At 33.0% G+C, this 26,883-nt stretch overlaps 2 protein-coding genes across 6 annotated transcripts in view; both read right to left on the reverse strand.

Moving 5' to 3' along the window:
* LOC101901264 (E3 ubiquitin-protein ligase RNF181 homolog) overlaps window positions 1-21,577 on the reverse strand; it is a 49,893-nt gene extending 28,316 nt beyond the window's left edge. The window contains exons 1-2 of one of the 2 annotated variants that reach the window (XM_005186046.4): window positions 21,439-21,524; window positions 9,598-9,652 (exon numbers count right to left, since the gene is read on the reverse strand). The gene's annotated coding sequence lies outside the window, so the exon portion shown is untranslated. Of the gene's footprint in view, window positions 1-9,597; window positions 9,653-21,438 lie in introns of both variants that reach the window. The other variant, XM_011295296.3, reaches the window with a different exon arrangement.
* The window catches only part of LOC101900972 (serine/threonine-protein kinase OSR1), a 31,341-nt gene extending 9,761 nt beyond the window's left edge, over window positions 1-21,580 (reverse strand). The window contains exons 1-2 of one of the 4 annotated variants that reach the window (XR_009342915.1): window positions 21,439-21,579; window positions 9,598-9,652 (exon numbers count right to left, since the gene is read on the reverse strand). Coding sequence is in view for 1 of the 4 variants with exons in the window: in XM_005186044.4 (XP_005186101.1) it covers window positions 2,620-2,653 (34 nt within the window). In the remaining 3 variants the exon portion in view is untranslated. Of the gene's footprint in view, window positions 1-2,619; window positions 2,936-9,597; window positions 9,653-18,964; window positions 20,070-21,438 lie in introns of those variants that run through there. The other 3 variants (XR_009342918.1, XR_009342917.1, XM_005186044.4) reach the window with 3 other exon arrangements.
* Window positions 21,581-26,883: the final 5,303 nt, after the last annotated feature.

Genomic DNA, 26,883 nt, shown 5'->3' on the forward strand with positions numbered 1-26,883 from the left:
TATCTGAACTGATTTTCACCAATCTCATACTTCTTTTTGGGCTCAATTTGATCGTATATGCCAAATTCCATGTTATTTGGAATAATATTGCACATTTGGTGCACAATAAGAGGCGAATGGGACGAAAATATATATGGGAGCTATATCTAAATTTTGACAGATTATCTCCAATTTCAATAGGGTGTGCCCTTAGGCCAAATGATTTGCACAAGATTTCATCTCATTCTGGCAATAAGTGCAACATAATTCCCTACTACAGTGTGGTACCTTACACCACACCACACATAAAATGTTACATTTTTGACAGCTTCCATAAATAAAATGAAATATTTTTTTGTTCTTTACATCTTGAGTCATGTTAACGTACTATTTAATATTTAAATTCCGGTCTATATTTATTTATAAGATATTACATTGCATCGCCTATTCAGAAAGTAGAGATGTCATACCAAAGCGGATCGGGAAATCTGGCATCAATAAAATTACAATAAGCGCTGAGAGAATTCCCGAGAGAATAAGTTGAACACGTCGTCCAAGTGCCAATGTACGCAATCTACGTGGTGTATTCACTTCTCTGTTGCTACGGTCGTTATTTATCAACGCGGAAAGAGCAAGTGAGAGCGAGAGTATAGGGGGAAATTAGGTGAGAATGAAAAAATATAAACAAACAAACAAATGCCAAAAAAAGCACACGAAGCAACTAGTACTTGTGGATAAGCGCCGACACAGTCGGCACAAATTGTCTTAGAAGTGCTTTTCAAAATTCCCTTTAACAGTCTAAAAGTCGTGACATAAACAAAATACGGTCATGTACTTTGTAGCTAATTTTGATTTGAATTTGATTATACTCCTACTCTAACCAGATATATATTCTTAGAATTTCGTCATCTGTCCAAATAAAACGCATGTGGTATGGAAGACAAATACTTAGATACCTGTGTATAATTCGATTATAGGTTTTTAAGTACATATTATAAAATCTTAAATTTTTTAAACAAACGGATGTTGTTATTTGTCTTTAGCAATTTGATCTATGTTTTGTTTAATATACTATATACGATCGTTTTGAATTGGAAAATGTATGAAAGGACACATGAGAATGACACACAGTCCCGTTTGGTTTTAGGTGTTTTTAAAGGGTTTTATTCTATTTTTCAATGAAATTACCTTAATTGATTCCAGTTTAAATAAACTAAGAATTTTGTTTTGGTCGTGAATATTTACATATGTATGCACATTATAGTTACTCAGATGAAATCTCGAATACAAACGGAATGACAAGTCTAGTACGGGAGGCTATTAAAATATAATTTCCGGGACACATATTCTAGGTTTTAAGTAGACGGAATATTAAAACTAGGTCAAGATCATATTCAATATTATTTCAAATTCAATATTATTCAATATTAATTTCATACAAAAGTTATGATCCTGTTCTAAACTCGATTAGTCTACAATTATAGTTCTGGTCCATTTCATCCTCTAAATATATTGCGATCATCTCCATTTTTTGGCTTCTATTCTGCCCCTAACCCCGCGACTGGTGGTTTGATTACAAATTAACATGGAGAGACAGGCGGACGGACACAAATGGCTAGATCGACTACGTTCGTCAAGATTTCGAGGTTTTATACATTTCACTTATTCTTATTATACCCCGAAACACATAGTTTTATGCGGTATATTTATTGAAATACTTTTGTTTTTTTTTTTTACAAGTCGACTTAAGTTACTCTCTTCAAAAACCGCAGTTATATGCATAAATTCTCATTCACACATCAACACATTTCCCTTCAAATACTAAATAATGATTTGTTTGTTTTCATTAAACGCATCCATGCAAAATGACGTCTTTTTGTCGCCAAAAACTCAAAGACATAGATTTTTTCAAATGCCTTAATTTCGTACACATACACATCTATATATATTAGGCGACAAGAAATATTTATTTAAAAATAAATTGTCATGTATAAAAAATAAAACAAAAAAGAATGCGAAAATTGCCGAAAGTTTAATATTATATTCAAATATATATTTTTTGGGAGACTAAAAAACGCATATTTCGCACAAGTGAAAACACATTGCAAAAGGTAAAAACTTTCCATGTTTTTTTTTTTTTTTTTTTTTTGGTGAGCATATTTTTGTGCAAAGGGAAGCTATTATATTTTAATAATGTCTATTGACCTTTCGACCTATTAAAAATGACTGATGTTACCATTCATTGGTTAAAAAATTGAAAATTGCCAAAAAAAAAAAAAAGTGGCAAGGAGATGAATATACAAATATCGCATTTTCATGTTTAGTTTTACACGAAATTCAGATCTATCTTTATCACATGATTTAACGTCTCATTTTACAAAATATTCCGTATTCATAAAATATTTTATTGCTAAAAACTCGTCAGAATGTAAAATTATCACTTATTTTATTACGAACGAGATCTAACAACAAAAATGTTTCATTACATCAATCAATTCAAACATTTTAGCACGAGTTTTTCTTTTCTAATAAATAGAATGCTAAAAATTATTTGTTTTTTTTTTTTTTTTTAACGGCATTCTATGCAATACAACGTTTTATATGCACAAATTTCATACTACAAACAAATCAACTACATACTTGGTTTAAAACATCCAAAGAATAGAAACTGCATTCTGGCCAATAGTTATTTATCCACTGCGGCTCTCACCTGGAACACCCGGTTAGAAACGTCCGATGTTGGTGGGTGAGAGATGTGACCAGAGTGTGGTGTTACGAACCTACTACTCTTGAGCCTATGCTAAAATTCCACAAGTTCACGAAATAACTGATAATTTGCACGTCGAAAACCATTTAAATCACTTTTTCTGGCGATTTTAAAATTTTGTATGGAACAAAATTTCAAATATCGACGACAGAGCGTTGTACGAATATTTAGCGATATCGACAATACCTGACAATGAACTAAAGCCGTTGATTCCTTTGGACGAAATATATAAAAGCTAAATAAAAAAACTACAAGTTCATTTTACGAAATTACTCTAAATGACGCACCACACAGCTACCGGCGAATACAGGCAAGTGAGAATAACAATAATAAAAAGGTGTTAATTTCAATGTGAACGCCTGATTTGCTTAGTGCCCTCCTCGCTTTCAGTTAACGTTTCAGTTGAATACCATTCCATTCATTTTCCATGATTCCAATACAGCGGTATTTGTTAATGTTTCCACGTTCGCCAAAATATCTTTGTCGCGTACAGCACCGACGACTCTGCTCGTCGTTCCTCAATTCCAGGCAATGACAAGAGCATTTTACAAAAGTATAAACTACCTTTATTTCTAAGTAATTAGAAAATGTGACTTAGATTTCAATGCAGATAGAATTGAAAACACCTGGTTGATGGAACTGGATTAGTTGAATAAAGTTATTTTCTACAGTCAGTACACAATTGGTAGTACCATTTATTATCTAGACACATTGGCACCTAAAAAAACGTATCCGTGCGGCTGGTTATAGATGTCGCAGTGTGTGAACAAACCATATAGTTCACTTGAAATGGAACTAAAGAAATATACAGTGAAACCTATGGCATATGAAGTCATTAATATTGCTCAATTGTTTGACTCTTTTTCAAGAGTCAATCTTATAGGGTACAAAATATATAGAGTTGTAAAACTATTTTTTATGTATTTATGTTGTTTGCATACATAAAGTAATGAAAAATGTAAAATTTATTATAACCGTGTTCGACTGTATACGAAGAATTACTTTATTTAAAAATAAATGCGAAACAAACAAACATGCAAACATTTCCAAATGCAATAAATCCCGGGTCTTGGCAAAACTCTAATTATGGGCATTTAGCCCTATTCGACCAATTTACTGATTTGATTAATACTTATGTTAAAATCTCTGACGTTTATCATTTTTTGTGGAATCATGTGATTGGGATAATAAATATTAGCTCACACAAATATGTATTTCAAACGTGCTACAGCAAGCAACCATTTTCATGGTACTCAATAGCCGTTTAGTGGGTTTTATTTACTTATTTGTTGTTCTCCGCAAAAATGGTTTCCATTGTTAAGAGTAATTAGCAATATTTAGCGAAAATCTAAAAATACTATTCAACAAAATATATAATCTCAGATTGGTTGCCATCCATGCATTTTAACAATGTGATCCATTGTGGGAGAGTGTAGAAAAGCTGTGAGTGTTAATAAATAGAAATTGGCTTCTGGCGTTTAATAAAATTGTTTATGCTTTCTTCACTTCACAAATAAAAACCTTTACATTAAACATATAATCTATAGTAATTTCATTCACTCTTCACTACCCTTGCCATTTAACTGTTTTTGAGATAATGTCTGTTGCTCTTTTAGTCATTTGAATCCGTTCATTGGTGCAGGTATATCCAATAAAAAATTATAATTTAGAGCATACAATGTATCTCGTTTCTGACCAAGGCAAGTTTTGTGGTCAGCTACTATGCTTACTATTTTGGATTACAGGGTGAGATGCAAAAACTGCAAGCAACTTCAGACTGCTGTCAATACTAAGCCACTCGTCCGACAGCTGCTAAAATTATTTCAGTGACAGTTCATTTCATTGCACAAAAGCATTTTGGGGAGAATTTTCCAGAAAAAAAGTTATTCGTGATGGAATTCAAGCGTGATAGTGTGATTTCTTTATATTTGGGTGGAAAACCACAAGTGGCTATCGTTACAGCACTCCAGCATTTAAATGTAAATAAATCTTTATAAAGAAGCGTCTTGATTGAACCCCGCGTCGTGGTGGCCGAAAAATGGCTCGTGAGCTGAACATGTTGCAATATTCCATTCGGTAAATATTGAAAAATGAGCTCGCAGTAAAGCCATTGGAATTCCAAAAAGTCCAAGTACTTACACCGCAACAGAAAGAAAATAGACTCAAAAGAGCTAAAGAGTTGCTTCGCTTGGCCGAAAGGGGTGAACTGCCGAATTTGGTTTTCTCCTATGCGAAAACATTCGTTGTCCAGCAATTTGTAAACAAACAAAACGGTAGTGTTTACTTGCCAAAGAGGTCAGCCGAAAATGTGTACCTTCGGTTGGCCACCAGAACTCCAGCGCCGGCCATGGTGATGGTGTGGGCCGCAGACCTTGGACATTCCAACACGACTCAGCACCATCGCACTCAGCACGCGCCACCCAAGAATGGTAAGAAAATGAGGTTCCTCGCTTCACCAGAGCAACATTCGGACAGCTTGTGACGGTTTCATTGGCAGCTTGAAGGCCATAATTCGTGCCAAAGATGACCAATTCGAACAAAGCTAAAATTTGACGCTGTTTCCTATATTTCTTGCTTTCATTCAAAAAAAAAAAATATGGCGTTTTACTTTGTTGCAGTTTTTTTTTATCTCACCCTAGATCATTTTAATTGCAAGAATCTTTTTGGTAATTTTAATGGCTCTTTTTCTACTACTTAGCAAATCAAACTTTTGTAATTTGGCTTTTTTCTTATAATCGTTTTCATTTTAAACTCGAAATGCTTAAAAATGGTTCGGATTAAAATACAAACACTAAGGGATAACTACAAGTATAAATGGAAAGCTTACCAAAATGAGATGACAGGTACTTTAAAAATACACAGATTTTTTTAATTATAGTTTTTTTTATTTTTCCATAAAAAAATTCATAGATTTAAAACATCTAACATGAAATTTCATGGCTTTTGGATGCATTTAGCGATTTTGAGTAAAATTGTCGTCTATTGCACGGCGTTTAAGACGAGAAAATTGTCATATTTAAGCAATTTAGGAATGCATTTTAAGCATTATCCAAAAGTTTTATTTGAATTATTATATTACCCGGCTCTAAAGCAAAGACATATAATATAATAAGTTGCGACATTACATTTTCACTTTTCTTCAATAGATGGCGTTGGTAGTGGAAAAATATGTTATATCACGATATCGTGACATAGAATTATGTTATAAGTTAACAGAGCTGACACTTTTTAAGGGTTGTTGTTGATTTTTATCGATACAATGTACAAGAAAATGCTCTGGAATAGATTTTTGAGAGCATGTCTATCATAGCTGATATTTTTTTCCGCGTATTTCCGCCATTTTTCGGCGATATATGAATAACATATTTTTCTAAAATTTTGTAATGCATTTCTGTTTTGTTCTCCTGCCATCTATTACCTGATTCAAAAATTAAAGCCCATATGCATTTTGCCCAGTCTTTATAGTTTTATGTCTTTGTCTAAAGCAATAACAATTGATACTTATAGAATTTCATACATTGGTAAGGTGATGACCATCATTCTTTAATATGTGTAGAACTGCATTCTGTCATGATCAAACAATAAAAGTAAAGCGACTTTCAGTTTTTTTTTTTAATTTTTATTTTAATTTAAATTTCTGGATATGCTTTCATATTTTTTAATAAATTATTAAACGATATTGGAATTCGCCAGAACTGAATGTGTTTCTCGTGAATATAGAGTATATGTCAATACGTCACGTCTTATAGCTAAATATATCAGCATTTTGTTCCTACACTAATCCATCAATCATGGCGGTATTCTTGTGCACAACAGCAAAGCATAAATTATGAACAGTTAAAAAATCGTCAAATGTCTAATCTGCAATGTGGCGACCTTGTCCATGTCCACGCAAAAAAGAAACAAGGACGTCTAAAAATCTTAAATCGAAATATCAATGTATAAAAATATTTTTGCTGCATGGACAATGACGTTAAAGTTCATTCCTCCCGCTTTGAAATGTAATAATGCGCAGTATGTGTGTACAGCAATCTCAAGTAAACCACTGTCGTTAATATTTGTCTTGTTGCTGTGTATAAATTAATTTCCTTATCACACATTGATGTGGTTGTATCCGAACAACAAAAGAAACTGTTGATTTCACGCATATACAATGATGTAATATTCTTATGGTACGTAAAAGTTTTCAAAATCCATGGATTTATAGGAATAATATGTCTTATATTGTAAAGGTAGACAGGATAACATATTTAAATAGGTTAAATAGAATGTTCATAGTTTTCTGAGATTTCAGCAATATTATTGTTGTCTTTACAAACGACTTTATTCGATCTGATTCTGCATATATTGGTTGGAATATCAGACTCAAACAATTCTGTTCATTTTTTTCCAATAGAGAGGCATACTTTTTAACATTAGTGTGTTTATTGTTCGAGTGATTTTTTTATTTTTAAACCGTCTGCTCAATTGACAAATGTACGAATCACTAAAAATAGATTCTGTAATAAAGCAAATATATTTGCTTGTTGTATACATACATTTTAGAAACGATTATTAGAGTGTAACGAAAACGACTGTTGAAAGGGCAAGTCTTATGTAGTATTATTGTAGAGAAGAATCGTCTTCGGTACTTTGCTTTGTAAAAATTTTGGTAATTTATGTTTATTTAAAAAATTTAATTTAAATTTATTTCTCTTTGTGGGAATGAATTTAATAATTATAATAATAATCATAATCATAATAATGTCAATGATAATAGTAATAAATAATTATAGAAGAAATCGCATTTTAAAAGGCATACATATTGAAATATAAATGATTATTTTCCATATTATAAATTCAATTCGAGTTTATGAACATAGCTATATGATCTGTTACAGAACTGCAAGAATCTAAAACTTTTTACTACGATAACCGATATTGCCCTTATGATATCGAAAAAAATTGCAATACTAATAGATTTTTTCAGTTACCGGAACAGAGTAATAATTTACCAAATACTTGATTGTGATTAATTTTTGTTTTATCGAGAGCGTGATACTTTAAATATACACTAAATTTGTTTAAATTATAGTAAATTTTATGTATCGCACCGTTTATTCACATTTATGACAGTAAAGAGTGATGTGAAAAATATGACCTAACGTACATTTGAAAAACATAAAGACATGATAAAGTTGAGTACCAAACTTGTTTAATTAACATCTTTCCATCATAGAATTATCTTAACGTAAAACACCAACCAACAAGAAATGCAATCACAGATTTAACGTTCAAACAGAGCGAATATATAAAAATGGGAATGCCAGCGCCTTCATCACCTATTAACTGCACTGTCAACTAATTTATAGTTAAAGCCTTACTACGTTACTACTAGATCATAAAAATAGATTTAGATTTGACTATCATATACATGTGGCTTACAGACACACTCTTGTATTGTTTATGGGCATTATTGTTGCTTTACTTAGCTCACGTGAATTTCTGTGTTATTTATTCGTCATTACTGGTCACTGTTATCGACACTATTGTTCAAGATAATGTAAATTCATTGGGGAAAGGTGATTTGATCGCAATTAGCAAAAATTGGCTCGTTTTTATGGCGCCGGCATGGTTGAATTGCCAAGAAATCTGTATTGATTTATGTGTTATTTGTTGTTTCAGTGTTTAGGTTTTTTAAAGTCCTTATTTATCGCTGCAAGAGAGATTTTAAGACAGGATTTGATATTTTTCGGACATAAAAAACAAAATGGGATGTCGGACTATTACTGGATTATATTTGCAAAATAGTATTACGTTTTTAGTGTTACGTTTTTGAAGAAATTGTTGTGCCTCCACACTTATAACACAGCTTTCTCCCTTGAAGGTCGTTCGTCCATGGTCTCTGTCATTTAGATAAATGGCGAGCAAAAGCGCTACATAAAATTCGACGCAGCGTAGACAAATCTTCAATTTTCCCAATGCGGTAAATTCTTATAAACGTCCGTATTACCCAAATGCGCCAGGTCCAAACCTTAAAATCCACCGACTTATAACGTTGTAAAGATTGATAGGTTTTAACATTCATCCAATTGTTATATATGCCATTTACATTCCGATTTTCATCCCACAAAAATTCAATTGTCAATGCTGAATATGTTCAACTTTGAAATTTTGTACGCCCGACGTATTTGGGTAACATTCATATAGATATATGCATGGTACAATAAAAATATAAGGTAGAGCTACCACCTGATTACATTTTTTTTTTCTAAATGTGGCGATTTCTGTCAATTTTGTGTATGTATTTATTGTTTTGAAAAATAAAAAGAAAATATTTGGAAAACCAACGATTGAAAGACACGTACATTGCGGCTCGCGCATTAAAGCTATTAACCAGTTTAGCCATGAAATTGAAAGCTTGAACAGTTTGGATCATATTATTAGGAGAAAATCCAGGCATTTATTTAATTTTTCGCGCTATTTAATTCTTTTTAAAAATCTAGAAAAATATAAAAAAAATGAAAACGACTTTTTGTATACAATTTTGAATAAGTCTGAAAGGAAGCGGGCATAGCCTCAGAGATGTATTTCTGTAGTTTTAGGAAGCTGTTCTAGCTCCTTATTGTATTGTATTGTACATGTATTTTACTTGGTATTTAGGTAACGCTTTAATATGGAAACAAATATTTCAGAATTTAATTTTTTAAGGTGTCAAATAAAATCAAAATTTTTTAATTTCGTTTAAATATCAATTCAATATGCTGAGGAAAACATTGTAAAACTCCCGGAAGAATGAACTTTAATGAGTATTATTTTATACGTATCTTCATTGCCCTTATCATTTAAGCATTAATTCAAATCAAACTTACCTTTGCTTTGCAACAGTGAATATCCAAATATGCTGTGGATCTAAAATTCAGATGTCTAAAAATAAACCAAACAGACAAAAAGCAGCCACTTAATTATACTTATTAATATGCGCAATATTTTAATTATGTTTACATAGCCAGTCAACTGAGAAATGGCTTGGAAAAGGCACTGAGCTCTTCACAGCAGCTCTAGATAAATATGTATTCTTAACAAAAAATAGGAATGAAAATCAATATAAATTAGAGGCAACAAACCGAGGCCACATTAACGAATAACTACAAAATATGACGTTAACCATTAGATGCTGAGCATACAAACATTTCCTAGAGTAAATAATATATTTACTATTATACTGTACCACTCAAAAATTAGCTACATGAAAATAACCACCGATTATAAAGTAGAAGCTGAAGGAAAGACAAAGCGCTTCCTTGAGATATTAACATTTTTAAATAGGAACCGAACCCTTTCCCAAAAAATTAGCGATAAAATTCCTACGTTTTCCTGTGGACCACAACCAATTATAAGTAGTTTGCAGCGTCTACGATATTAGAAGAGAGAAGAGTAAAATCCACATCTATCAGCTGTAATTCTACATTGTTAATACATATAAACTTGTAGAGCCGATGAAATTAGGTGAAAACTTTAAAAACACCTTAAATTGGAAGATTTCGTAAATGTGAAGAAACATAGTCCATCTTCTAGCTGATTATTTCGATCGATTGCAAACGGAAACATGAAATCAAAGTACATATCCACCATGGAGTGTGTAAAAGCGACTATTCTCTTCCATTCGAATTTTAAATAAATACTCATTAATAGAAAAATGGATTTCATTTATTTTAATATTAGATTCTTAATTAAACAAATGCGATTGGTTAGCTTTCTAAACAAATTAATGTAACGCTTTTGCTTTTTAGATTCCTTTTCATAATTAGTTTTTTGTAAAAATTAATTTTGCTGCATTATTTAAGTTGTTTATTGGTAATAAGATTTGTATTAATTTTTTTTTGTAACCAAATGTTTCAAATAAATATGTTTCGATAAAACAAATTCTAAGAAACTGTAACTGTCTAATAAGTCCTAAATAGAACTTATTAACCAATGGGAACATGCTTACCTTACTACGTTCAAGATAATGTAAATTCAATACCACTTTTCCTTAGCGTCCAAAAATATTTAAGCGACGTTTTTCACCACACAATTTAAACAGATGTATTTATATGAGAGTTACCCAGTAACGTCGGGCCCACGAAATTTCAATTTTAAACAATTTCAACAATGTCAATTGAACAATTCCTTTTTTGTGTGTTTAAAAAATAATACAAAAATGTGAATGTTTGGAATTGGAAAATATTACAAAGGGTTACTTTAACAAGTAAAAAAGCTGTAAGTTCGGCCAAGCGGAACTTTGAATACCCTCCAACATTTGGAAAATAAAAAAAAAAAATAAAAATTCTGTTAAAATCTTAAAACTACTGAATGTTGCCGTTATATTAGGGTCTGTACGACGACGCGGACCTGCATAGGCAACTTTGTCATAAGCCATTACAATATTAAAATGCGAAAGCTGAAAAAAAAATGGGGAATAATGTAGCTAAAATCGTCAAAATGCCGAATATAGGGAGGTACAGTGGCTATACCAAAACGAGGACCTGCACAGACAATTTTCTGTCTTAGACTGTAGTATCCATTACGAACTTCAAATACCAAATTTGAAGCAATTCCGGTGAATAATGTCGCTGAAGTCATCAAAATACGGCATTTTGGAAGGTACCGTTATATGGAGGCTATACGAAAACGTGGACCTGCAAAGACAATTTTCTGTCATAAGCTGTAGTATCCAATACGAACTTAAAATACCAAATTTGAAACCATTCCGGTGAATAATGTCGCTATAATCATTAAAATACCGTACATAGGGAGGTACAGTTGTATGGGTGTTATGCAAAGACGTGTTATAGGCTGTATATCCATTACGAACTTCAAATACCAAATTTGAAAGAGATTTCGGTGAATAACGTCGCTAAAATCATCAAAAACCGAATATCGGGAGTTACCGTTATATGTGGGCTATACGAAGACGTGGACCTGCACAGACAATTTTCTGTCTTAGGCTGGAGTATCCCTTTGGAACTTCAAATACCAAATTTGAAACAATCCCGGTAAATAATGTCGCTAAAATCATCAAAAACCGAATATCGGGAGGTACCGTTATATGGGGGCTAATGAAAACAGGGACCTACATGGCCCATTTACGAACTCAACCTGCCTACTGGCAAAATAAACATGTCTGCAAAATTTTTTCGTTCGAAAGATAGCGTGATTACAACAGACAGACAGACGGACGTCGCAAAATCAACATAGAATTTTAAGCTGATCAAGAATATATATACTTTGTTAGGTCTAACATGATTAGAGGAGTTACAAACGGAATGACAAAGTTAATATAACCTCCATAGTATGGTGGAGGGTATAAAAAGCAATTAACATTTTGGATACTATTCTCTATTGTACATTTGCGTACAACATTCTGATAGAAATGTAGACAGATCTTTTTGAATATCGCAACTTTCAAATGAATTCAAACTTTGTTTCATTTACAAATCTAAGCGTAGCGTTGGCATAAATGGCACTAATGACTCACACATGTGAAAATAGAATGGAGCGATTTTTAAAAACCAATAATGGGTAGTGTATAGTTTTGGTTTTCAAAACAGATTATTCGTAAATAGCTTGTTTGAAGGTGAAGCGATTATTTGCATATACGTATGTGTTTGTTACGACACACTAAAAAGAAGCAAAAAGCACATCTGAAGCGGTATTTTGACGTGCCAAAACTTGAATACCTGTACTGTTACATAATTTCTTGGTAAATTAAAAAAAATTATAAATATTTGACGTTGATTAAAAATCTCGACAAAAAGTAACGTTTAAATAATGGAATAAATTCAGTTTCATTATCCGCTATATTATTAGGACCTTTCTATCTCAATAAGTAAAATAGGAAGGCTTAGCTATATATTTAAATCGGAATAAATGGGACACAATATTTGAATATTTCAAGTACTGGCATTTAAAAGCTTCGACTTTGGACGTTTTGAAAACTATCAAAAATATACAAATTGTTGCTTTGTTTTGAATATTTTCCTCAGTAAATCAATCAGTGCATTTTGTGTAACTAATATACAAAATAGCTTCGCATACGTTGCAACATAAGTATTAGTCATGATAACAACATTCCATCATACCACTTGTTTCTTCTATTTTGGTGAATATTGTTCCTATTTATAATTCCAATTGATGAAATGTTGGTGGAATATGGGTATTATTAAACGCTCTCCAATGCTTTTAATATTTCACCTTTTGAAGTAGAAAGTATAATTTGTAAACTTTTTTACCCTCTACCATGGAAGGTATATTATGTTTATTATTCCGTTATCATTTAAGACCCAACCAAGCATGGTACAATGATATCAAGGTAGGGCTATGATACCATATGATTTTAATTTTTTGTTTTCTTGGCTTAATATGTCATCTTTATTTGTTTATGTATGTGTTTTTTTTTAAGTAACAAAAAACTTGTTCAGAAAATATTCAAATTCGGATGTTTTCAAAATGTTTATTTCATAGTATGCATCGACAAAATCTAGAGTTTTTGTAGCCAAATAATCCTTTAGAGATACATAGAACATGGTTTTGAAAAGAAGTGTTGACCTTTCATTCAGTTTTCGCGGTTTTCAATTATTTATTCAAAATAAATGCAACAAGTTGTTTGATTTTTTTTATTGTTCTGATACTAATTCTGACATTACAAGCCAAACAGGTAGACCTCTATACTTGCAATTTTTTCAAAGTTGGCCTACCTTCTCTTCATTGTACCATGCATGCAACCAAGTATGTATATTCATGAACGGCTTTATCGGCCAACTTTTTCGTATTGCCCCCATAAAATGGAACCTCCTCGTTTTAAGCTTTTCGGCGATTTTCTGCACATTTTCGAAGAGTTGGTTAAAATTTAAAGGCTGTTATATGTTCCTAACGGTTATGTAACGGTACCACCTCATTTTGAGCATTTCACCCCTTTTTTTCAACGGAATAGTCAGAAATTTTGTATTTGAAGTTTATAATGAGAGTCTAACTGCCTTTGTATATATCATGGGAGGGAATCAAAACTTCGTCCCGGCCGAACTTACTATTTGTTTACTTCTTAAGTTACTAAAAAGTAAATAATGCTTTTTTTCATGAAAGTTAATTTAATTGTAAGCGAATGCATGTTTTACAAAATTGCATCGAATCACCTTAGCTTTTGGTAAGCCCCTGATGACCTGTAATGGCAATATGGTATCCCATAAGAGAAAACGTGAACCTAGTTATTTGAATTGTTAACCCATGCTTATTTTTTTCTAACACATTAAGAAATGAACTCAACCAAGTTCCACTCGAATTCATACTCGTGTTATTTTGTTCAAGTGACAAATACAAAATCACAACAACACACATTGGCAGTCAATGTCAAATAGACTATTTGAATATCAAATGCACATGACCGCATACATTTTATGGCCCGAAAATAATACGTTTTAACTTAACCATAATTTACGTTTTAATTTGTTTATTTACCTTGTGTACTACAACAAAGTAAGTAAGCCAGAATCTGTATTTGCTTAACTCTCGCGTCTGGACTGCATCTAAAGATTTCGTTGTAGAAAACAAATTTATTTGAAAATCACTTATAACGGGAAAGCCCCCGGCACAATTATTTTTGTTCTGGCTGTAATATATATATACGAATATATACAGTGGGGCAAGGCATTTATTTTAGTATTTGCTTGATTATACGACATACATTTTCAGAAGATTTTGAAATTGCTTTTTTACTTTAAGACCGCACCCAAAAACTGGATACATGCAGAGCAGGTAGTGAACAATTATCCCGACGAATGGGCCGAACAGTTGTTTGGAACTCCTAGAGTATTTCAATTTTTGCATTGGGTGCGAAAAACTTACATATATTTATAAAAAATAATTTTCTAAAGTAGAGACATTCTTCATTACCATCCTAAATATAAAATTTATATTATTTCGCATTCATTCGAAACCAACATTTTTCATATTTTAAAAAATCTGCAAATACAATGACTTACCAGCAGGTAACTCTTTGAAATGTTTGTTTTATTGAACAGGAATGGTATGGAACTTTATTATAGTAAGATTAAATTTTGTTATTTATTTTAGTCTGATTTCAAGACCATTAACTACATGATATACAGGGTGAAATAAAAAACGGCAACAAAGTCAAACGCCATAATTTTTTCATTTTTTTAATTTTATTGAGTGAAAGCAAAAAATGTCGGAAATAGCATAAAATTTTAGAATTAGTTTAGATTTGGTCGAATTGGTCACCTATGGGTCGAATTATGGTCTTCATGCGAATGTTGCTCTGCGGTATTTTGGCCCATTCCCGGCGAAGAGCTTGCTGAATGTGATCGACACTTTGGTATTTTTTAGTGCCAACCCTGCTATCCAAAATACTCCAGACACAATAGTCCAACTCTGCAGTATTTTGGTCCATTCCCGGCGAAGAGCTTGCTGAATGTGATCGACACTTTGGTATTTTTTAGTGCCAACCCTGCTATCCAAAATACTCCAGACACAATAGTCCAACGGATTGGTATCCTTGGTGGCCATTGTGCGCTGGAAATGAAGCGAGGAACATCATTTTGTAACCATTCTTGGGTGGCGCGTGCTGAGTGCCAAAATGTTCACGTGGCCAATGTTTAATACACCCTCCAGAATATTTTCGCGATAATATTCGGTCGATTAATTCGAGCGGCGCTTGAGTTCTGGTGGCCAACCGAAGGTGCACATTTTCAGCTGACCTCTTTGGCAAGTAAACACGATCATTTTGTGTAAGTTCTTGCACTTTTTGGAATAGCCGAATGGAATATTGCGATATGTTCAGCTCACGAACCATTTTTCGGCCACTGCGACACGGGTGTTGCTGTTTTCTTTCGTCCACTTCCTTGACGACTGGCTACGCTACCAGTATCACGGTAACGAGAGATGGTACGAGACATAAAAGATTTATTCACATTTAAATGCTGGAGTTCTCTAACGATAGCCGCTTGTGGTTTTCCAGCCATTTATAAAGAAATCACACTATCACGCTTGAATTCCATCACGAATAACTTTTTTCTGGAAAATTCTCACCAAAATGCTTTTGTACACTTGTGAACAATATAATGAGCTATCACTGGGATAAGTTTAACAGCTGTCGGACGAGTGGCTTAGAAATGACAGCAGTCTGAAGTTGGTTGCAGTTTTTTCATATCACACTGTATCTTTTCAAGACATGATCCATGAAACAATACTGGGCAGAGGGTAAATTGTGCTACTGCTGCTACTATCGCTATATATTTCAAAGACGTTTTTAATCAAATGAAAACGAATTGTATTTTGTTATAAAAAACTACATACATACAGTGGTGGCCAATACATATGCAACTGGACATCACATATTGTAAAATGACTCATAAAAGCAATTTTTGTTCCAAGCAATACGTTAATAATACATCTATATTCCTCTGTAGTAACTTAGACACCGATCATATGTACCAGAACAAACATCTGGTTTTGATTTTGTCAATTTTTTTTTATGTTTATCGATAACCTAAAAATGGATATGGACAAAACATATGCAACTCTTCGATCATTTACGGATAACGGTATTTTTACCACTTTTTCTCACGTGTTTTCATAATATATTTGTTGAAACTGTATTAATCACGGATAACCTTGCACAAATTAGCAGTAGAATTTCGATTAAAAGTAAAAAAAAGATATTTAATTATGGCGCGGGATAAGTTCGGAATCGAGCTAAGAAAACGTATTGTGGCCGATTTTTCCGAAGGAATGTCACAAAAAAATATTTCACTAAAATACAAGGTGCATAAAAGTTCAGTTTCTCGCATTATTGCGAATTTTAAAAAGAATTCGGATGTTTCGGTACAACACAGCGGAGGTCGACCTCGCAAAACAACTAATCGTACGGACAATTTAATAATCCAAAAAGTGAAAAAAGATCCTTTTATCACATCCTCAAAAATTGCTGCAACACTCCCAATACAAATTTCTGATCGGACTATTCGCAGACGTCTAAATGATGCCTCCCTTCCAGCCCGCCGCCCAGCAAAAAAACCTCTTATTTCCATACGTAATCAAAAAAAGCGTTTGCAGTTTGCAAAGGAGCATTTACATTGGACAGAAATGAAATGGAGAACTGTATTGTTTAGCGACGAATCCAAATTTAACGTCTTTGGTAGCGATGGTATGCGTTATGTACGGCGACCACCTAATAAGCGGCTCCAAGCTCGATACTGTACAAAGACAGTGAAACATGGAGGAGGCAGCGTAATGGTGTGGGGGTGTTTTTCTGCTGCAGGAGTAGGTCCATTGCATAGAATTAATGGAATAATGGATCAGTACATGTACAAAGACATATTGGAAACGGTAATGCTACCATATGCAGAGTATGAGATGCCATTGCGATGGATATTCCAGCACGACAACGACCCCAAACACTCTTCAAGAGTTGTTAAATCGTGGTTAGCACAAAATGATGTTGCAGTAATGCAATGGCCACCGCAATCACCTGATTTAAACCCCATTGAGAACCTTTGGGAAATCGTCAATCAAAGAATCAATCGTGAAAATTGTACAAATACGAATATTTTGTACAACAGGTTGGAAGAGGCCTGGAAATCGATTCCTCAACATTTTATTGACAACCTTATATCGTCCATGCGTCGCCGATGTCAGGCTGTAATTAAAAATAAAGGATTTGCTACAAAATATTAATATTCTTGCACAAACAATTTAACACAATGATTGGTTGCATATGTTTTGACCAACCAAATATTAGACTATATTGAATATCTACAAATTTTCTATGTTTTCTTTGTTATAAGTATGGATTAAATTTTATTTTCTGTTAACCAATAAAATGAGCTAAAAAAATTTATAACAAGTTCCGTTTGTTTCCTTTAGAAAATATTTTTTTTAGAGGACTTCTTAAAAAACTAATATTTGTTGCATATGTTTTGGCCACCACTGTATGTACGCACGAGCCTTCGTTGTTTATTTTTTGGCTTAATTAAATAAGAATCTAAAAGCCATTAAAAGGCTATTTCAGAATAATTAACCTGCACACTGTAGTCGTCATCGTCGAAATGGGGGAACGGGAAATTGAATTTGTACGTAGCAAACATTCATTGACTTGTTCGCGGTATGGGAGAGAGAACACATTTTTACAATTTTTAGAAATTACTGAATGTATGTAATTAAAAGATTTCTCTTTTATAAATTGTTATCAGTTATTATTACGTGTAACGCTAAGAATGGACATATCGACGTCAAATTGATAATAATTTGTAAACATCTTGTTTATCACAAATCGCGTCAACAACTGATCTCGAAATCACAGGCTTTTTACAAATACTTTTGATTGAACAAATCATGAAATTTTCCATTTTGGGGTTTGCCTCAGTTTGAATATCTATCGAACCTCCTCTATTCTATGATTAAAATAACAACACTTCTTTCGACAATTATTTATTTTCCTTGTGACGACAACTCGCACTGACGACAACTCGCACTACAACAAATGCTTATCAATTTGTGACGGGTGTTAATTTGGCATATATATTTTTTTATCATTTGAAGGTGATGTTGATATAATTTTTGACATTCAATGGTAAAATCTCGTGTTTGCTTAAGTGTGAGTGCATGACACCGCGGGTATGGGTGTGTTTGTGTGTGCGGCTGTGTGCGATAAGTAAAGTCTGATTCAAATTTATTGTTATTTATGTTATCTAGTCATATGAATGATTGTGCACATAGCAAATTTACATTTAAATTGAAGAAAATTATGGACTTTCTTCTCGATTTACGTTTCTTACATAACACGAGAGAATTATACGGCAAAACCTGATGCAGACGGCAGGCACAACAATTACACTTGCAGTACAATATATAGTATTTTGTGTGAGAAATTTGCACTTTTCATTAAATAGTGCATATTGTTTTATTTCTCACACATGGTGTCCCCGAAATGCTCGAATGCCACCCACAATCAATTCTACAAAAGGTTAGCTCAGTCTGACTACTTGCAGAGGTCAGGAAAACTCTTAACCACTTACTAAAAACAATTAATAATGATCACTTGCAATCGAGGTGGAAGATTGGTTTACATCAGACACATGTTTTCGGAATCAATATTTTACAAGCTATTTTGTATTATGGCGGGATGGACTATGACTGGAAGTGAATGCGGCATATACGACATTTATTTAATATATATCAAAGTTACTGATATACGTATCTCATCGTATTTGAGTATAAATTTTTATTCCCATCATTACTATTATAAGAGAAGTCAGCAGTTTATTTTGAACAGATTTTAATGGAATCAAAACGCAGAACATTGCATTTTTCCAGGAACGGAAGTACGATAATTATAAAAAAATGAGATATTTTGGTTTTCGTCACATGACAGAATATCTTAAAATGAAACAATCAGGCATACATAAAACAAAGTTTAGTTTATATAAAAAACTAAAGTGTTTTAAAAGGCATGTCGTTTAGTAATTTATCAAGTCTTCAAAAGAGAATTCTAGAAATAGGCTTATACTTAAATACGTCAGGTCCATATCTTAAAATCTACCAAATATTAATGCTTTATTATTGATACTTTGTTGAATTCCCGCCATTGTAATATTTGGCAATTACAAACGTTCAAATTTTTTGTATATTCATTTATATTTTCAACACACAACGTATTTGGGTAACTCTCATATAAATACATGTGTTTTACTTCTGAGGTGAAAAAGGTCGAATTTTAGGTAACACAGTAATTTTCATATTATGCATTAGAATAAAATTCACGTTATAAATTTTATAAAAATACAAACAGATTCGAATAAATAGAAATTGTATAAGAGAATGTGGAAAAAAAGGTAACTTCTCATAACCTAGGTATTCGTTCAGTTCGAAACATCCCCAGAAAAATGACAATCTAAAAATGCATTTTAATTACCAAAGTACAAAGAACATAATATACAAGATGCAATAAAAAATACTCCACGAAATGTTATTTTTGAGTTTTATATCTAAGTAATAGCAAAATATCCTAGAATACCCCCGTATAATCCTTAATGCCATAGATTGTGAATTCGGCTAACACCATTTACAGTGAAAGTAGTCTTAATTGTTACATGGGAATGGTGCGCCTAGGATGCAGTCTATGCGGGCTGTCCCGGTTCAAAGACCCATATGTCCGGATCCAGGAAAGATATACCCACTTTGCAGCATTTTGGAAAGGTTATAGTGTCAACTTTAGTTTGGCATTTATTTTGTGGACTCCTATAATGCGGCCTTTTCGACGTTTGGATAACCGCAACCGTCACTGCCTCTGCAAAATTTTTCGAAAATAAAGGATTTTTACTAAACTACAATTGAGCCCCATACATTTGTTCAATTCGTCAATTCGAGCTGATATCTTTGGGGATAGGAGTTCATTTGCCTGTAGATGTTCTTACCATAGTAGAAAACCTTTACCACAATATTTAAGTTTGAGTTTAAATAAAAAACCATGTTGCACGAGCTGGTGTGAAAGTATTGAGAAGTTCTCAAATTTAAAAGTATATGTCAAATCTTCCAAAGCAAGAAATCTTTGCCTTTTGGGAAGTGTGTACCATGACCAACTTTTTCACAACAGTCAGTGGAAATGTTGCCTCATGGCTAGCTTTGCTTTAAGGAGGCAATTAAACTGCATGTAGGTCGACATTGTCAAAAGGGTTTTCTGAAAAAAAGTGACTTTTTCTACTTAAAGACTTCTTGTCGACGGCAGCCTAAATGCCACTTTCTTTATCCATATTATTCCTAAATTTGTTTCATTTCATTCGTATTTACTTCATGCATCAGCTGTTGTTGCCACCTCTCATGTTTTTTTGAAGTTCCAAATATCTTTCTGCTCTCAATGTAGAAAATAGCAGAACATTGAATACAAATCCGTGCAGAATTCAAGTTAAGGTTTCCACATTATTGAAGGCAATTTGTATTTTAAATATATTGCCATCGTTTAATCATTTGACAAGTCATGTTTGCCGTTCCATTCCCTCATCGAGGAATTTCCATTTTGTTCCTCAGAGCAGAAGATGACATGCCGGTTTTATATGTTGTTGTTTGTTGTTGCTTTCATTCCATTGATTGTCTTCAATTTTCGCAACAAATTATGAAACACGAAGGCCATGAAAGGCGAAATTAAACAACAAACGGAAGAAGAGAACAGCAATGACATTAGAAAAGAAAAAAAAAAAAACATGATTAAGAAGCGAAGACACACATACCAAATTTCAAATGAATGGCCCTCGCTACACAATCACACAAATTGGCCAACTAATGCTCGTTCTATCAGAGTTAGAAAAGACTAGGGTGGCGCCTGGGACTGTCAGAGTTCAAATACTCATGCATTCATATGTATGTATGCCTGTAGGTTCGTGTAAATGCATTCATGCACTGCCACAAAAGTGGGGCAACAAAATGCAGGTTTGGAAAAAATCAATTGAAATGTTCGAATGGCACAAAATTTTCCAAACGTGAGAAATCCACTAAGGCACAGAATACCACGTATATAGTACGATGAGGGCTAAGCAAAAACGATTGTACGAAATGAAAATTAATAACACAACACCAAATCAAGATGAGTCGTTTTTTTCACAATTTATCCACATACTCTCACACCCTCAGCAAGAAGATGAAGTCTGATTTGGGGAACTTACTCTGGTTAATTCGTTGTTAAAACTGCCCTCGAAAACATCAAACGCCAATCACAAATTATTTTCCTTCAAAACTTTTATGTATTTTATGGCAAATAATTTCACGCGTTAGGAGTTTCGAGTTATTTCTTTTCTAACGACAAGAACGAACTTTATCAGCAAACGCCGCAACAAAAGAACTGAAGAAATGTTTTACTCTCGTTTTGTTTTGAATGATTGAAATGTTCCATTCCACCTTGTTTCCCGAATGACAGACCAAAAAGAAGACAAATATAAAACAGTGATGTCAATATGTGTCGATTTCAATGTAGATAAACATGTCAATATCCAAATAGAAAATCATATCCAAATAGAAAATCATAATCGAGGGTGACACTGGGAAAATAGTGAAACATTGAGAGAGTAAAATGAATATCGTAATAAAAATAATTAACATTGTAGGCCATTTTGTGATTTGGGTAATACCGGACGTACGTCTTCGACGTTTCTCTCCAAAAGTCATTGTAAATAAAAAGGTAACAACATGGTACAATGAAATCAAGTTAAGACAGAACTAACATATGATTTAATTTTTTTTTATTTTCTTGGTTTAAAATGTGAACTTTATATGTGTATGCGTGTGTATTATTGATTTAAGCGGGCATACCCTCAGATCTGTATTTTTTAGTTTTACGATTCTGTTCTACCTCTTTATTGTACCATGTGTAGAACATGATTTTAAAAATAAAGTATGGCCTTTCATTCAGTTTTCGCGTTTTTTAATTATTTATTCAAAATCAATGCAAAAAGTTGCATTTATTTTGATAGTAATTCTGACACTACAATCCTTACAGGTAGACCTCGTAGCCTGCAACTTTTTTTCAAGTTAGCCTACCTCATGGTACAATGAAGAGAAGGTAGGCCAACTTTAAAAAAATTGCAAGTATAGAGGTCTACCTGTTTGGCTTGTAATGTCAGAATTAGTATCAAAAAAAAATAAAAAAATCAAACAACTTGTTGCATTTATTTTGAATAAATAATTGAAAACCGCGAAAACCGAATGAAAGGTCAACACTTCTTTTCAAAACCAGGTTCTATATATCTCTAAAGGATTATTTCGCTACAAAAACTCTAGATTTTGTCGATGCATACGATGAAATAAACATTTTGAAAACATCCGAATTTGAATGTTTTCTGAACAATTTTTTTGTTATTGAAAAGAAAACACATACATAAACAAATAAAGATGACATATTAAGCCAAGAAAATAAAAAAATTGAAATCATATAGTATCATAGCCCTACCTTGATATCATTGTACCAAGGCCTACTTTGTCTTCATTGTACCATGGGTAACAGAAAGTCCTTTTGTACAACAACCATGGTTCAACCAGAAAGGTACCTCATATTCAAGAAACTAGGAATAACGCAACTCCATACCGGAGTCTCATAATGTGAAATAGGCTTTTAAATATGCAAAATTTGATTTGTTTATCTTAGCGATATACAGATTACTATACTTTTTCGGGAAAATAAAATTTCTTTAAATTTGAGTTCATTAGTCATTTGCTATTTGGATGAAGTTCGCTATATAATTTCCAAATTATGGTAAATAAATAGAGGAAGACTTATTTGCTAAATCGAATATGGCAAACCATTTGGTGAAGAACTCGATCTTGTAAATTAAAAAAAAAATGTACGTATGACGTGGAGTACATTTTAAAAACTTACAATAAAATAATCTATTATTTTCGGCACGGGGCACGTAGGAACAGATATATGTTCCAAATCTTATGAAGACGATTTTTTTATCTTGTCTTAAATATAAACGTGTACGTTTATATTTATAACATATAAATACATATAAAATAGAGATTTTAAACCCTTCATCTTAAGGCGTCAGTGCTGTTAGTTCCTGTGTCTTTAAGTATCGAAATTTTGACAAATCTTCACATTATCTGCTATATGGATTCAGTATAAAACTACATCTTACGCTGATAATCATATGTTAAAAATGTTTAATTTTTATACATTCGACCAATGGTACAATACGGAGGTAGAACCGCTGCAAAACTACAGAAATACAGCCCTGAGGCTATGCCCGCTTCCTGTCAAATGTGTATGCAACAAGTTTTTTTCATTTTTCAATATTTTCCTCATTTTTAAAATCAGTAAAAGAGCGGGAACTATAAATGAAATGCCTGGATTTTCTTTCAAAAATATGATCTTTTTTTTTATTGTACCATGATTTGATCATGGTACGAGCGAATTGAGGTAGAAGGCTACAATATTGCATACATGCATAGTTTACCAGTAGGCAGGTTAAGTTCGTAAATGGGCCATGTCGGTCCACGTCTTCGTATAGACCCCATGTAACGGTACCTTCCGATATTCGGTATTTTCATGATTTTAGCGACATTTTTTGCCGGAATTATTTCAAATTTCATATTTAAAGTTCGTAATGGGTACTACAACCTATGACAAACAATTTCGTATGCAGGTTTACGTCTTCGTATAGCCCCCATGTAACGGTACCTCCCGATACTCGGTATTTTCATGATTTTGGCGACATTATTCACCGAAATTGTAACAAATTTCGTAATGGGCTCACGTTTTCGCATATCCCTCATATTTTAATGATTTTAACGACATTATTCACCGGAACTGTTTCAAATTTCGTATTTGAAGTTCGTAATCGGTACTACAGCCTATGACAAAAAAATTCTTAAGCAGGTATACGTCTTTGTATAGTCTCCATATAACGGCATTCATTTAAGTGGCAGTCTTTGGATTTTTTAAGTTCCTTCTAAACGGTGGAGGGAGGCCGGTCGACCTTAGTTTCGTTTTTACTTGTTTCATGATAGTCCATTTGACATCTCATTGTCAAAATGATTTTGACTGAGATTTTATCTAAACACATAATAGTTGTCAGTTATATTTCAAAAATAAAAACTTTTACTTTTTTTTATCGATCGGTCCCAACGCCACTCTCACCCGCCCCTGCCGACCGAGGGGGGCACCTCCCAATTACGTAGGGAGCGCGTACACCCCATAGTCCGAACTATGGAGGGTTAGTACGTTAGGGAAACCAGCTACAGTTATACATCAGCCGGTTGTTTAAATTCACAAATAAAGACAACACACAGGAAATAAAACAACATATAACAGATAAGAGTAGAGAATAGAGAATCTGGCAACTACTTGCTTTAATACTAAAGATGTAAAATAGTGTGTTTAACGACATGCCAGGGTCTGTCAATGATATCTCATTATATAATTTGTTGTAGATATCACATAAAGACCTCATAGGATTATAAGATTCATAATTGGATTTAGCCAAGCAAAGTTTAAGTGGTATGTAATTTCGAGTATTACGATTCACCGGTTAAAAACTGTGAATCGATTTCGCCACGCAAAAGTTTTATAATAAATAAATCTCTTAACATTAAACGTCTCTTTTCCAGTGTCGGAAGTTCAATTAGTTTTAGGCGATTCTCATATGGTGGAAGTGTATCATTTATATCCCATCCTAATCCTCTGAGAGCATATAAAAGAAATTGGGTTTGTACTGATTCCAATTTAGCAGAATATGTTTTGTAAAAAGGACTCCACAATACGCAACCGTATTCTAAAGTGGGCCGAACCAACGCTTAGGCACATAAGGATCGTCAAATTCTTTTGACCATCTTTTTATGAAACCCAGCAATGACTTGGCTTTATTTACACATGAATCAATATGCAAATTAAAACGCAATTTATTGTCTAAAATTACACCAAGGTCAACGAATAAGTCTACATTGTCCAATTTGTAAGAACCAATGAGGTAATCACTTTTAAAAGGTTGTGTTCATAACAAAGACAGTTTTTTACATTTCTTGAGATTTAGCGTCATACCATTAGCACTGCACCAATTAACAAGGCAGTAGATATCATGTTGCAAGTTAAGGGAACTAGTGTGAGAGTCCATATTACAAAAAAGTTTGACATCATCAGCAAACATTAGGATCTTAGAGTAACGTATAACCGTTGGAAGGTCATTTAGATACAATACAAAAAGTAGAGGACCTAAATGGCTACCCTGGGGGACACCAGAGTACACAGTTATATGTTTAGAAAGAACATTATTGAAAGAAACTCTCTGTGTACGCCCTTGCAAATAAGATGATATCCATGATAAAAATAATGTTGCGAAACCCATTTTGTCAAGTTTATGTAATAATAATGTGTGATCCACTTTGTCAAAAGCCTTACTGAAATCAGTATATATAATATCAGTTTGGCATTTTATTGAAAACCCCCTGTGTACATAACATATAAGTTCTAATAAATTAGTTACAGTTGACCTACCCTTTACAAATCCATGTTGGTAAGGCGATATTATAGACGAAACAAAGTGCGTTAGTCTACGCGAGACTAAAAACTCAAACAATTTCGGTATTGCACTTAATTTTGCAATACCCCTATAATTTTCGACGACACTTCTATTATCAGCTTTATGCAAAGGAATAATAAAACTAGATCGCCATACTTGAGGAAAATAACCAGATGTCAAAGAATAATTAAATATAGTGGTTAGAGGTAAATAAAGCTCATATGCGCATGACTTTAAAATGTAAGCAGGTACTCCATCAGGACCAGGGGAATTACTACTTTTTAACGATAGAAGAGCATTTAAAGCCTCCTCCTCAGACAGAATAATTTGGGGGAAATAATTTAATCTACTAATATTATAAGCATAGTTGTCATTATGATTGGATGAAGGCTTAGAATAAGTATTTTGAAAAAAGTCAGCAAACAAATTTGCTATTTCAAGGTGGTCCCCTGATTCCCTGCAACCAAGTTTCATGCTACTAGGAAATTCGCGGACTTTACGTTTTGAATATACAAATTTATAAAAGCTTTTAGGACTCTTCTGAAAGTTATTTTTCATTTTTCTTAAATAAATCGAATAAGACTTTAAATTTTCAATGTTATATTTACTTCGAGCTTGTGAATATTTTGTATAATTTAAAGTGGTATTACATACTTTAAATTTTTTAAATAACTTACTTTTTATGTTGCGCAAGCGACTAAGATGTGGAGTAAACCAAAATGGTCCTGAGTCAGGATAGAACTTCAATAATGGAACTGATATAGTTAACGCATTTTTAAGTACGCTATAAAAATTTGAAATTTGCAATTCAATGTCACCTTCATGAGACCAACTTGAATTGGATAATATAGAACGAAGGAGATCAATATTAGTCTTAGAAAAAATTAATTTGTGAGGCTTAGTTTGTGGTTTTGCATAATTTGTTTGAATATTAAGTTCAAGGTCTATGACAAGTGTTGGGTGATATTTATCTTCCGGTTCTACAAAAGGTGAACATTTACTTAATGAAGTATTAACGGATGAAGAAAACACTAAGTCTAATATTTTACCTTTAAAATTATAAATATTATTGAGATGATATAGACATTGGTCAAAAAT

The sequence above is a fragment of the Musca domestica genome, unplaced genomic scaffold, assembly GCF_030504385.1.
Source record: "Musca domestica strain aabys unplaced genomic scaffold, Musca_domestica.polishedcontigs.V.1.1 4, whole genome shotgun sequence".
NCBI lineage: Eukaryota > Metazoa > Arthropoda > Insecta > Diptera > Muscidae > Musca > Musca domestica.